Source organism: Microcebus murinus, chromosome 10, assembly GCF_040939455.1.
Source record: "Microcebus murinus isolate Inina chromosome 10, M.murinus_Inina_mat1.0, whole genome shotgun sequence".
NCBI lineage: Eukaryota > Metazoa > Chordata > Mammalia > Primates > Cheirogaleidae > Microcebus > Microcebus murinus.
The window spans coordinates 43,085,348-43,100,078 of NC_134113.1; the positions used below are offsets into that span (position 1 = coordinate 43,085,348).

The 14,731-nt window shown below is 32.6% G+C and overlaps 1 protein-coding gene across 1 annotated transcript in view; it reads right to left on the reverse strand.

Moving 5' to 3' along the window:
• TRHDE (thyrotropin releasing hormone degrading enzyme) overlaps window positions 1–14,731 on the reverse strand; it is a 385,264-nt gene that overhangs the window by 143,196 nt on the left and 227,337 nt on the right. The window contains exon 6 of the mRNA XM_012738835.2: window positions 9,191–9,328. Within this exon, the coding sequence (XP_012594289.2) occupies window positions 9,191–9,328 (138 nt within the window). The remainder of the gene's footprint in view (window positions 1–9,190; window positions 9,329–14,731) is intronic.

Genomic DNA, 14,731 nt, shown 5'->3' on the forward strand with positions numbered 1-14,731 from the left:
TCAGGCCACAGGTGATGGAACCTACCAGAAAACAGAATGACTGAGTAACACAATCTTCCTTCCCCTTCTTGAATTTCATATGGTATTACATATGAAATTCCTTACTCCTATTTAAAGTGCCAACTCTTTTTTTTCTAATTCCTATAAACAGATGGGATTCTCCCTACTGAAACACCATAATGTTTTGCATATATTGTTTTTCTGACATTTACTTTAATTCGACTCAACAAATACTGGGTTCCTACCGTACACAGGCAGTATAATAAATAGTGGAGCTACATCACAGAAAAACCTAGACATAGCCCTCTTTCTATGAAGCTCACATTCAGTGGGGGAAATTGGGAAGCCAAACAATATATTAATAGTAAACATAATATTGGATAAATTGTGTAGTACATCAGAAGATGATCAGTAGTGCCATGGGACAAAACAATAAGTAGATAAGAATAAGGGAAATGAGTGAGGAAAAAGGGTGTTGGTCGTCATTTTAAATGTGAGGCCTCTTTGAGAAAGTGACATTTAAATAAAGGCTTCAAGGAGAACATGCTAGAACCCTGACACCATCTGGAGCAACATCCGTCCATACAAAGGGAACAGCCATTTCAAAGGCCCTGGGGCAAGGAGCAAGTTTGTTGGAGTTCAGGGTAGGAAAGGGAGCTGGTGGGTCAGGAGCACCATGAGTGAGGGGAAAGTAACAGAGAAGAATACAGAGGAATAAGAGATAAAATAAGGGCCAGGAGCCTATGGTAGATTGGGAAGCATAGGGTGAGTGGGTCACTGTAAATAATTTGCCTTTTTTTCTTCTTATTTTGGTGGGGAGTCATTGCAGGGTTTCCATCCAAAGAGTGGCACAATCTTACTTAGGTTTGTAAAACATCAATCTGAGTGCTTGCTTAAAGATAAATTGTAAGAGAATAGGATTTGAAGCAAAGAGGCCTTTTAGGAAATGACTGTGGCAAAATGGTAGTGACTTAGACCAGAGTTGCTACAGTGATGGTGGTGAGAAGAAATCAGATTCTTGAAATATTTTGACAGCAGAGACAGAACTTCCTGACCAACAGGATGAAGGGATCATGAGAAGTCTGGGAACTTGAAGTTGTCATCCACTGATATTGTTTATAGCACAACTTGCCTTAAATATATTTATTTGTCAAAGGTTTTGTAGAAAAGAGCCCAGGATTTCAGACATATATCGTGTCAAATTCTAGAATGTCCACTTGTTAGATATCTGCTGTTGTAGCAGTCACTTAACTACCTAAGTTCAGTTCCCTCATCAGTAAAATGAGTTAAAAATGCCTACTTTCCAAGTTTTCTGTTTGGAATAAATTTCACAAAATGCTTTGTACATACTAAGTGCTTTTTAAATGACAGATGTGCTTACTGCTACTCTTAATTGTTTTCATTTCTTGTATTTGATGTCTACTGTTGGGTTACATTCTTTAAAAAAAAAAAAAAAGGATCCTCTAATTTTCTTCCTACCAAAATAAGGCACCCTGCAGGTAGAGTTAATGTGTGTTCTTTCAGTGTACTACTCATAGCCTGGCTGATGTGATACTGTGGATTGGGAGCCTGTTATCACAAGGGAAGATAGACACAAGAGAATGATTGGTTCTTTTTATGCATTTCTAAGGATGATAGAAATTGTACATATTTACCCCTGTTAGCCATACAAGAATTTTCAAACTTTAGGTTTGTAACATGTTGGCAGAGCATTGCAAGTTGAATTTATAGCACCACCCGTTTCTTAAAAATTTGTGTTTACCATGACCCTTTCCTTGCTGAATTTTTCTCTACTTGCCAGTACGTTCCGTTTACTCTATGTAATTTTGTTTGGTTTCTGAAATATATCAACTTTCATATAAGAAGTGCTGAAAAGTATTCTTGCTCTTAAAGGATCCTCTTTAAAATTGCTGAAGTCATTTTGAAACCTGTGTTTCTCTTCCAAGCTTGTAGCAACCCTCTCTACCTAAGCATCATATGTAAATTTAATGAGCATTCACTCACTTTCATCATCCAGGTCATTGGGTCATTGATTCTTATTTCCCTTTGTGCCTTTAGAGCAAGAAGATTTTTTTAATCCTTCCTTTCCAGTGCTTTCTGTCTATGGACGATGTTTTCCATTACACTTTTAAGATAAAAGCATCCTCATTTTCAATATGCTACTAAAATAGATAACTTGTCATTTCACCAGATTTAACTTTATTTAATCAAGTAGTTTTCAGTTTTTTCTCTTCTCATTCTGAAAATATGTATGTAGTTTTAGGAGATTTTTTTTATTCTTTTAATACTGGCCTTGGGACTATTCATACTGAACATCACTCAGTATTTCTTCAAAGATACTCGATTCTTAAATTCAAATCAACTTAGTATCTAATCATACCCTTTATTTGTCTATAATCTTCTGTACTCCTATAAAACATTTCTCTATAAAAAGTTATTTAAAGTGTAATGAAATTACTATTCAGAAAGAATAACAAAAACAGAAGTGGGAATAATTAGGATAATTATTAAGGGAATAATTACAAGGGATGATAAGCTAGAAAAGCACTGATGCAAAGAGGGGTTGACTGTTGGCAGAGGTTAATGTTGACTAGAACAGATATCTTTAGGGAGGAGTGCACAGAAGAACAGTGGTAAGTTTTTATTAAGTATTACATGCAATGTTACAAAAAAAATAAGTTCTACATTTTACAACTCTAGTTTCTATAATCTTTTCCTAATTTTCCAGATCTATCATATTAGATCCATCACTTCCACATCTACAGGAATATTCTTCCTAGAATGTGATTATGCTACTTCTCTGCTTTAAACTCTTCCTTGGTTCCTCTTGACTTTCTAGATAAAATATAAACTTCTTGGTATGACAGAAAATGTCTTCCAAGTTCTAACCCAGCATATCCCCTCAGTCTGGCTACTACTTAAAACCCTAGCTCTTCTATGACCATGTTGAACTCCTTGATGTTCCACTTCATCACCATTGTATTCCTTTTCTGAGTCTCCTCCACAGAATGGTATTCCTGCCTTTTTCCAACTCCCTTCCAACCCCCCCCCACTCAATGATTGTATCATGTACATATTTCTATCATAAATTCTAAGATTCTGAAGTTAGCATCCATTAATTTTTTTCCAGTGATCATTTTCTTTTGGAAATTGCCTCTCTCCTACTTTAAGTGATCCCTTGGGGCCTTATCATTGATGTGGCCTGTGTCTCCCATCACAGAGGTTGAGCTCAAGCTGGCCAGGGACATAGCAATTGACCAGTGGCAATCTATTACCTAATCAGAAAAAGCCATAGACCTTTGAGAAAAGAGATATAGATTCTGTTGGGAAGGAGGCAATTTAATCTTTCTCTGAGTACATTGGAATCATAAAATTGAGAATTCTATTAGCCTAAACTTATTTGGGGCCACCTATCCAAAAGTCTGGAAATTGTGTCAAATAGAGGCAAAGAGAGCCAAGAAACTGAGGAAAGGTAGATTTTTCGATGATATTATTAAAATAACTGATTCAACCATTCCTAAAGTGAATAATATATCTCAGACTTATCAGTTCTTTAGTCAACAAGATTGACTAAATTGCTTAAGATGGTTTCATCAGCTTTCTACATTTAAAATGGAAACATTGCTGACTAATGTTCGCTTATTATAGTACTGGCTTATTGATATGCTGTCTCTCCTTTGTGTCTTATTGACACAAGTTATACCCTTAGCTTTCAGCACACAGTGCCTGAAACACAAGCAGGGGCTTATCAGCTGATTTTAGAATGCATGCTCCAGCCAAGCTTGTTGATCAAATATGGTAATGATTAAGAATGTTTGCTCTGGAACATGATATTCTGGAAAATATATCCTTGAATTGACCAAAACTCAATGTGCTTACCTTTAAAATGAGAATCATGATAACAATAACCTCACAAGGTGATTATAAGAATTTAATTAAATAATAAATGTAAAAATGTTGGCACAGTGCGTAGCATGGAGTAAGCATTCAATAAATGTTAGCAGTTATCATTTGTGGCTACACAGTCAGCTGTGTTACCTGTCATAAGTCCCAGATTGGTATAGTTTATCATAAAAAATCCTCTATGGTTCACCTTTGTCTCATTTACAAAGTAATTGGATATTGCATATTACCCACATGCTAGCTTTCTTATAAGAAGAACCTAAGTAAAGCCAAATTGTAAAATTAGACTTAGACACTGAATGGGCATCAAGGCCACCCGAGATTATCAAAATGAAGTCCCTGAAATTTCAACCTAAATGTTCAGATACTCATTTTTCCACATTCACATTTGAGGATTATATTTTCAGATAAGCAAGCAGGCAACAGGGACGTTATTTTTTTTCTATATTTTTAGGTGTTTGATTTGGTATTATGTGGATAAATCCAAACAAGGAAGGCACTTTAAAAAAGCATGATGAGCAAGTAGACAGGAAATCAATAAGGACACAGAAGACTTGAACAACTCTATCAACCACCTTGACCTAATTGGCATTTATAGAACACTCTAACCAACACTAGTAGAATACACATTCTTTTGAAGTACATGCAGTACATTTATCAACAGATACCAATTTCTGGGCCATAAAATAAGCGTTCATAAATCTAAGAAGATTAAAATCATATAGAGTATATCACTGACCACAATAAAATTATATAAGAAATAAATAACAGAACATTTTTGGAAAATCTTCAAATATTTGGAAATTAAATAATAAACTCTGACTAACACATTGGGAAATTAACATATTAAATGGGAAATAGAAAAGTATCTTTAAATGAATGAAAATTAAACCTCAATATGTCAAAGTTTGGAGAATTCTCTAGGCTGTACACTTAGAAGGAAATTTATAGAATAAATGCCTGAAATAGAATAGAAGAAAGGTCTTGAGTTAATGACCTCAGCTTATCTTTAAAATAAGCTACTAAAAAAAAAGAGAAACTAGTTAAACTCGTAGTAAGTAAAAGAAGAAAATAATAATGATTAGAGAGGAAACCTATGAAATAGAAAATGAGAGAAAATCAATGATAAAAAAGATACTTTTTAAGATCAATAAAATTTATAAACTTATAGCTGGACAAATCAGCAAAACAGAGATAGTACACAAATTACCAATATCTAGAATGAAAGAGATTACATCATTAGAGATGCTATGGTTATTAAAGGGATAATAAGGGAATATATCACATACAACATTATACCAATAAATTAAACATCTTAGATTAATGTGCCAAGTCTTTGAAAAGGAAATAACTACTAAATCTCACTCAAAAAGAAATAAATAACCTGAATTACCCAATCAATTTTTATATTGATAAAATTAAATTATTAGTTAAAAACCTTCCCATGAAGGAAATTCCAGAACTATATTGGTGTACTGGTAAATCCAAAAACCATTCAGAAAACAAATAACTTTTACAAAAATTTTCCCAAAAAGGGAAATTTGAAAAGAGATAATACTTTCCATTCTATAATGCTAGCATTATAGTGATAATAAAACTAAAGACATTACAAGAAAGAAAAGTATATGCCAATATCCATCATTAATATAGATGTAAAACTTCTAAACATGTTTTTAGAAAAAATAATCCTATAATATATACAGAGGAGAATACATTATGACAAAAAATTTTTTCTTTCAGCAATGAAAGGATGGTCTAATATTCAAAAATCAATCAATATAATTCACAAAAAAAATTATATCTTGATAGAAGTAGAAAAAGCATTGGATTGAATCAACTGCCATTTCTGATTAAAACTCTCAGCAATTTTGGAATAGCATGCAACATCTCCAACCTGATAAAAGGTATTTATAAAAATTTAGAGAAATCATAAATAATGGTTACAGATTGAATCTATTGCTTCTAAAGTTAGACAAGGATATCTGCTGTCACCATTTCTATTTAACATTATAGCAGATAGGTATACAAAAATAAATTATATTCTACATAAAACAACAAAAAGCAGAAAGAAAAAAATTAAAAATAATACTATTTATAATAGCCTAAAATTATGAAATACTTAGGGATAAATCTGAAAAAAAAGATATGAAAGATCTAATCACTAAATCTACATTGAGAGACAATCGAGAAGTATACTGTATTCATGAGTCAATCAATATTGCTAAGATGTCCTTTCTCCAAAATGGTTTTATAAATACAATACAATCCCTGCAATTCCATAATGATTTTTGTAGACATTTACAGATTTATTCTTAAATTCATATAGAAATGCAAAGGACCAAGAATAACCAAATAACTTAAAAAAATAAAAAAGAACAAAGTTGGAGGACTAACATGACCTTATTTTACAACTTATTATAAAGCTACACAACTTATTATAAAGCTACAATACCATGACTGGGTGGCATTACAGCCAAGCTAGACAAATATATGAAGAGAATAGAATAAATAGACCAGAAATAGATCTACACATATGTAGTTTATTGATTTTTAACAAATGTGCATATACAGTTCAGTCATGAAAAGATAGAGTTTTTAAGAAATTGCTTTTGAATAATTATACAGAGAAAGAGAGAGAGAGAGAAAGAGAAAGAGAAAAAGAAAGAAGTTGTTCCAGACCTCACACCAATACAAAAATACCTCAAAATTGATAATGGATCTAAATATAACCCTCAAACTATAAAACTTCTAGAAGAACAAAACAACAAAAACTCCTTTATGGCCTTAAGATATGCATAGATTTCTTAGGTATGACACCAATAGCACTATCAATGAAAGAAAACCATGTAAAGTAAATTTCATAAAAATTAAAATCTTTGCTTTTCAGAAAACATTGTTAGGAAAATAAAAGATAAGCCACAGATTGGGAAAAGTTATTTGCAAATCATATGTCTGATAAAGGGCCTATATTCAGGATATAGAAAAATGTCAAAACTCAATAATAAAAAATGAAAAACATAATTTTTAAAAATGTTAAAAGATTAAACTGACCCTTCACCAAGAAAGACATATTAGGGGAAATATGCAAATGAAAAAGCAGTCAATATCATTAGTCCTTTGAGAAATGCAATTTACAACCGCAGTGAGATACAGTGTTTCCCTGAAAATAAGACCTACCCATAAAATAAGCCCTAGCAGGATTTCTAAGCATTTTTTGTGCAATATAAGCCCTACCCCGAAAATAAGACCTAATGATGGGCGTGCCTAGGCAACGTATCTGCACAACCCATACATTTTGTCATGGAGGGTAAAGAAACTGAGCAGCCCTTCTCATTTGCCCCATGAAAGCTCTGTTGCTCAACATGAGAAATTGGAGCCAATGGTTCTAAAAGAAGTAGAGTTGCAAGAAATTCAGGATGGAATTCAGGGTTTGGAGAGTTATGATGATGTTCCAGAAAAAGAAGACTTAACTATATTTGAATAAATGTAGATTGTTGTACCATACTTAAAAAAAATAACATCCCCTGAAAATAAGCCCTAGGGTGTCTTCTTGAGGAAAACTAAATATAAGACCCTGTCTTATTTTCGGGGAAACACGGTACCATTCTAATGTCTATAATTAAAAGGCTTGATCATACCTAGTGATGTAAGGCAAAACTGTGAAGAAACTAGAATTCTAAGACATTGTCGGTGGCAATGTACAATGGTACAATGTCCAATGGTAAAACAACAGAAAACAGTCCACCAGGGTATTAAAATATTAGACATACCTACCATATTATCTGGACATTCCACTCCTAGGTATTTACCCACAAGAAATGAAAGCAAATACACATACAATCATTTGTACATGAATGTTCATAGCACCATTATTTGTTATAGCCAAAAGCTAGAAACAACACAAATGTCTACACAAATTTCTTTATACCTATGTATTCCACAATATGCATGTATCTTGGAACAATTATTTTTATTTCATGATTTATTCATGCTAAAGTAAAACTGACATTTATAAATAGTCTTTTAGAATTAGGAGTGGGGGGAAATAACTATAGACATGCCTCCAAACTCATTTCAAGCTATCTTAATAAATTATTTTCTGCATTATACCCAAAGAATCAATATAATTAAATAAACTAAGTGTACATCTAACAAAATCTAGTCAAAAAACCTCATATGTAAAAATTAATATACATATTAAATATGCTATGGTTCTATACTTCCACTTATTTTTATAAAACATTAAAAAACACTCTTTTTGAGCCACTGCAATGATCAGTAATTTGAAAAGACATCTTCTATTAACACAATTTGTATTATATCTTTATATATTATGGCATACAGTACTGATAGTCTTTTAGATAGTCGTTACCTGAGAGCAAAACCAAATATCCAAATTACCACACCAAAGTCTTCCAACAGATCATTGTTTGACCTTTAGTTATTAAATACAAATATATTTTTATAAAAAAATTAGTAATATTTTTTAAAAACTTAAAACATTATTAAATCAATAAAAAGTACATACAAATTTCAAAAAATACAATTCAATCTATACTAAAGAAGCTAGTAGAATTTCACCTATTTTAACTATGTAGTGGCTAGTAAGTATTAAACACTGAAATGCACATTGTTATGTTAAAATTAGAAGTAAGGAATAGAGATATAAAGAAAAATTTTAATCCAAGTGACAATGGAAAAAACGCATGTTTTACCTTATTTTTACATCTAGTCATTGGTGTAAAATTCTTCTTTGAATTCAATTCAATTCTTACATTTAAAATTTCATTTATTATGCTTATTATCCTGGAAATATGCTTAATTTCCAAAATCTCCTTTAAATAATGTTTATAAAATACATATGTCATCATGTCACTGCCTATGTTCATTTACATCAGCCAATCATAATAAATAAGTATTTAAGGGGCATAGGTAAAAAATAATTTGTCACTATATAGGTCAGCTCTCTTATTAATAATAATAAACCTGACATTTACATAACACCATTTGTACAGCAATTTCATATCAAGTCTCCAAACATTTATTCATTAATACTTCCAATATTTCTATGCATTATTTGGCAAACATTCATCTCCATTTTACTGATTTATAAAGCAAAGCCCTAGCTCATAAAATGACATGAATCTAGTGATTCTGTGTTTTCTAACTCACAGTCCATTTCTATTTACCAGGAAGAGAAGGAGAATATAATACATCTAGCATGAAATAGTTTAGCTACCCCAGTAGTGAGATATCTAATTGGCACTTGGGTCTTATCTGTTCCCACCTTTTTATATGCGATCCAGTCAAACACCCTGTCAATATCTGTTGCCTGTAGCACTTCCTGTGATACTGGGTGGGAGCTGGCCAGACCGTCAAGCAGCATCACTTCATGCAGAACATCCGTCAGAAACCTCTGCTTTTCCTGCAATACAGTAGATGGGGCAATAGCATCGGTGATTTGTGGTTATGACAGAATTTGTATGAAAACATGAACAGAATGTGCATCATTTAATTGATGATGCTTATCAGTCCTCCATGGCATGACTCAACTCTAAAGAGAACACAAATGCCCCTTCAGTTACTCTAAAATGAGGATAGTTGATTTGCACATAACATGAAACAAAATCAATGGACTACATTGGGCCCTACATGGATGAAAACAGTGGACTCGGTGCTTTAACAGTGATTAAAGCAAGTCTGAATAGTGAGCAAATTATAAGATATAGGCTTATTTTTACATTCTACAGGGTTAAGACTACAATTTCTGACCCAAATCACCTTTTTAGATAAGTTCAATATAAGAATATTAGCTTTCTGTTATTCATACCATTTATTTCTAGAACCATCTGAACAGCTCGTTCTGTCTCTCCCTGTCTCTTCTGCCTTTCCCAAACTTCACAACCACACACACACACACACACTCACCCACACACACTCACACTCACACACACACTCACACTCACACACACACTCACACACACTCACACACACACACTCACACACACATTTTTTTTCTGAAAGAATTTCAGGAGATCACAACAAACAACAAAAAGCACCATTCATATTAAAGTATAGTATCAGTAGATATATTTGTGAATTCAGAGTAATAGACATAAGTGGAAATCAATAGGTATTAATAATCCATTACCATGAAGTAGTGAAAACAGAGAAAATCATACTATGACTTTTATTCTCTTCATGTTGAGACATTAGATATTTGCTCTAGTCAAAGCTGATTTGTTATGGTGGAAATAAACTGTAAAGGAAAGTTACTTTTCTGTTTGTTAAGTCTGCTTTTAAGAAACACCTTGGGTTTGTTAACAGAAATGGCTGGCAGCTATTAGTCCTCCTGGCTTCCTGCCTTCATTGAGGGAAGAGAGAAAGAAAAAAAGAAGTTGCAAGAGATAACAAGGGCTAAATAGCCCCTAGATAGTTAGGACCTGAGGGGTATCATTACAAAGATTAAAGACCAATGCTTAAATTGCTCTAGCTAATTCTGAACTCACTCCTGGAGCTTCTAGTTTTAAGCCAACAGATAAACAGCAGGTTATTTCTTAGTGAGTCACAATTTCAAGCTGAGAGTACACCAATCCTGGATTTAAAGAAACAGAGAATAAATATGCTAAGAAAAGAATACTTAACCAGGTGTGTGTATGCGTGTTCATTTAAATCTGCCTTTAAAGAAACATTTTTGTTCATCCTCATTTGTTCAACTATTCAGTATGTTTAATTAATAATTTAATTAATTAGCCATATAACTATATAATGTAAGGTTTATTTTCTAATGGATTTTTATAGTCTATAGTCCATATACTAATTTCTTCAGTCCTCTTTTGTTCTAAGAGTTTCACAGCAATGCTGTTCACTCCATCAAAGAGAACTACATGACTCTGAGTGTATCAAACCACACTCTAAGTTCCAGAGAGCTGCTCCAGACCCTAAGTGACCACAGATAAGTTGAAATTTAGACTGAATTAAGTGACAAATATGACATAACCTAATACTATATTTCTTCTCAAATTAATTTACTAATTCTAGATGAGTTAAAAAGAGTAGAGTTGGGCTTTATGATTTAAAATTTTAAGATCAAGAAGATTTGCATGTACATTGCTCATTTTAAGTACACTAAAAAGCAGCAATAAGATCTCAAACAAATGGCCTAGACTTAGACAATGAGAAAAATCATGTACTAGCTCCAAAATATTAATGTTATATCTAAGCAGATATCCAGTCTTGTTACTGATTCAATTTTAAAATATGGATTAAAACTATATGACATTAGAAATAATGGGAGAAATTTTTAAATGTGTCATTATACTTCAACTTGATCAATGAATACTTTTGTTTAGAAGAAGTACCAGTTGAAGATGGGATTCCATTCTGAAGATAAAATAATACTCAGCTCTTTAAATAGTGATTTTGTGCTCTATCACAAGTAACTTAAACACCTAACCTAAGATTAGTGTAAAATGGACTTAAAACAATGCTTTATTTAAATATTAATTTTTAACATTTAGCAGCAATAAATACATATCTATCAATATTAAAATTTACTAAACATATCTTGGTTTGCTAGACATGTGATTTTTCTAAATGATATAAAAGGCTATGTAATTTTAAAAATAAAATCTAAAGTAAATTTCAAAGAAGAAGCCTTCCTGTTAAAAGAAATATAAATTATATATGATATATTATTTCATGCTGCTGCAGGAAAACAAAAACAAACCTTTGCCTAGTCAGTAAAATTTCAATAAGTGGTGTTCAAATTTAGTAGTGTCAAGTCATTAGCAGAAGATTTATCTTCTACCTTGTTGGGAAGAATGATATTGTATACTTGAGAAAAAAGGTTTATATGCATAAATAGGTTGAGAGAGAGAAAACACGAAAGAAAGAGACAGACAGACAGGAGCCTGGCAGGAGAATGCTCAAAAAGCTTAGAGAGTGAATACCTTAAATTGAGGAGCAAAAAAGAAAATTCTACCCAGGGGCAAACACAATTTAACAGAACTACAAAGAGTTTCCAGCAGAGAAGGTGCTAATTTTTTATAAAGACCTATGACATTAAAAAATTATCTTAGCTTGTCAGGCCTGGCTGGGGCCCCACTGGGGCCTTTATCATCACCTCAAAATCAACAACAACAACAGCAAAACTTACTAAGTATTGGTTAATTACCTACTGTTTACCTGAAACTATGAAAGTTTAAAAATTAAATTAAAGAAATTCTAGCTTTAATGAGATAAGAGATAAAAGAGTTGGCCACAGTGAATGAAATAATAGTTTTCTCTTACAGACTAGAAGTGCTAAAGGGATTTTAAGAAAAACATAACTGTAAAATAGAATTATTTATGGGAAGTTTAATAAAAGAGGTAGAACTTGATCTGATACTTGAAGGAACTTTATAGTTTGGTGTGTGTCTATGTGTGTGTGTAGGGGGGTATGTGTGGGAATGATAGGTTTGTGGTGAATATTCAACAGGTAGTTATCATTTTCCAATGTATTTTTAATAGGGGATCTGCCACTTTGAAAAAGCAGCACAATAAAGCAAAATGGAAAACTTTAAATATCTGTATAAAAGAAAGCCAATGTTAACAGTAACCATAAATTCTACCACCTTAATATAGATACACCTTAGAGTTGTTGAATATATACCTACATTTAAATAGTTCCAATAATACCAAATATATCATTTTGCTTTCAATTATTTCCAAAAATATATTGAATTTGAATTGTTGGAGAACAATGCAAAGGCATTTCAGAAAAGTAAGGAAAATGTAAGTAAATGCAGAGTTGAGAAAGAACACCACGGAAAAGAAGAAACTGTCATTATTTTTTATTCATTCACTTAACAAATACATATTAAATTTCTACTTTATGCCAGATATTGTGCTGTATTTGGGGAGTAAATAGATGAATAAAATCTAGTCTTTAACCTTAAAGATCTTGAGAATTGAAGTGAAAGTACAAGAGAGAGGCAGATAAACAATAAACTATATTATAGTATGATGGATGCTATAAAACACAGAGAATGAAATGATTAATTAGTTTAGGAAAGGCTTTACAGAGGAGGTGCCGTGAAAGTGGGTTGTTGAAGGGTGAAAGGGTTCACTCAAATGAATGGAGGAAAGAGCTAAAAAAGGGCAAATCCAGGTGGAGGAAACATTTTTAAAAAGCCACTTTCTGTCCTCAATTATGAGGTTGAAGAATTTGGTCTTAATAAATAGTAGGTAGCAAGCATAATGACATAATAAAAGTAGTGTCTTAGGAAAATTAACTTATCTGCAGTATACAGGATGGCTTGATGTATGTAGAGATGGGAGACAGGAAGTGGGAAGTGGTGATGATGTATTAGAACAAGGTATTGCTGAAGAACTGTTGGTTCTGAGAGATATTTTGAATGAAAAAATCAACTGACATTGATGCTTTGATGCCTTAGTCTCCTTAGTGAATGATAGAGAGGAAATATTCCAAGATAACTACATGGTGCTTAGACCTGATGAATTTTTTTTTAAAAAAATGAAAAGGGCTATTGACAAATATGGGGAATTGTAGAAAAGCTTAGTTTGGAACACAAGCTAAAAAATTAAAGCAGCAATAAAAAAAATCTTCCAATAAAAGAAAAAAAACCTCCCAGACCAGATGATTTCACAGATGAATTTTATCAGACCTACAAATAAGAATTTGTACCCATACTGTAGAAATTATTTCACAACATTAAGAAGGAAGGGATCCTCCCCAACTCATTCTATGAGGACAGTATCACCTTATACCAAAGCCAGGAAAGGACACAACAAAAAAGAAAACTATGTGAATATATAGATGCAAAATCCTCAATAAAATTCTAGCAAACCAAATTCAGCAGCACATAAAAAAATTAACCCACCACAACCAAGAAGGCTTCATCCCAGGGATGCAAGGTTGGTTCAGCATATGTAAAGCCATAATGTGATTTACCACATAAACAGAAGCAAAAACAAAGATCATGTGATCATCTCAATAGATGCAGAAAAATCATTAGACAAAATTCAGCACCCTATTATGATAACAACTCTTAACAAAATAGACATAGATGGTACATACCTCAAAATTATAAAATCTATATATGACAAACCCACAGCTAACATCATGCTGAATGGGGAAAAGTTGAAAGTATTTCCACACAGAACTGAAATAAGACAAGGATGGCCACTGTCTATTCAACATGGTGCTGGAAGTCCTCGCCAGAGCAATCAAATAAAAGAAGGAAATCAAAGACATCCAAATGAGGAAAGAGGAGGTCAAACTATTGCTCTTTGCTGCTGATATGCTCTTCTATCTAGAAAACCCCAGAGATTTTGCAAAGAGACTCCTGGAATTGATAAACAAATTCAGCAAATTTATTTTGTTGAATAAATTCAACAAAATCAATGTATACAAATCAGTGGCATTCCTACACACCAACAACAGTCAGGCTGAGAATCAAATAAAAAATGCAATACCTATGTTGAAAATAAAATACCTAGGAATATATTTAACCAAGGAGTTGAAAGATCTCTACAGAGAACTACAAATCACTGAAGAAGGAAATTGCAGATCATGTAAACAAACATATCATGCTCATGGATCGGCATAACCAACATTGTTGAAATGTCCATACTACCCAATGTGATTTACAGATTCAATCCAATCTCCATCAAAATACCAACATCATTTTTCACAGATCTAGAAAAAATAATTCTATGCTTCGTTTGGAGCCAGAAAAGAGCCTGAATAGCCAAAGCAACCTTAAGCAAAGGAACAAGTCTGGAGGCATCACATTACTAGACTTTAAGGTATACTACAAGGCTA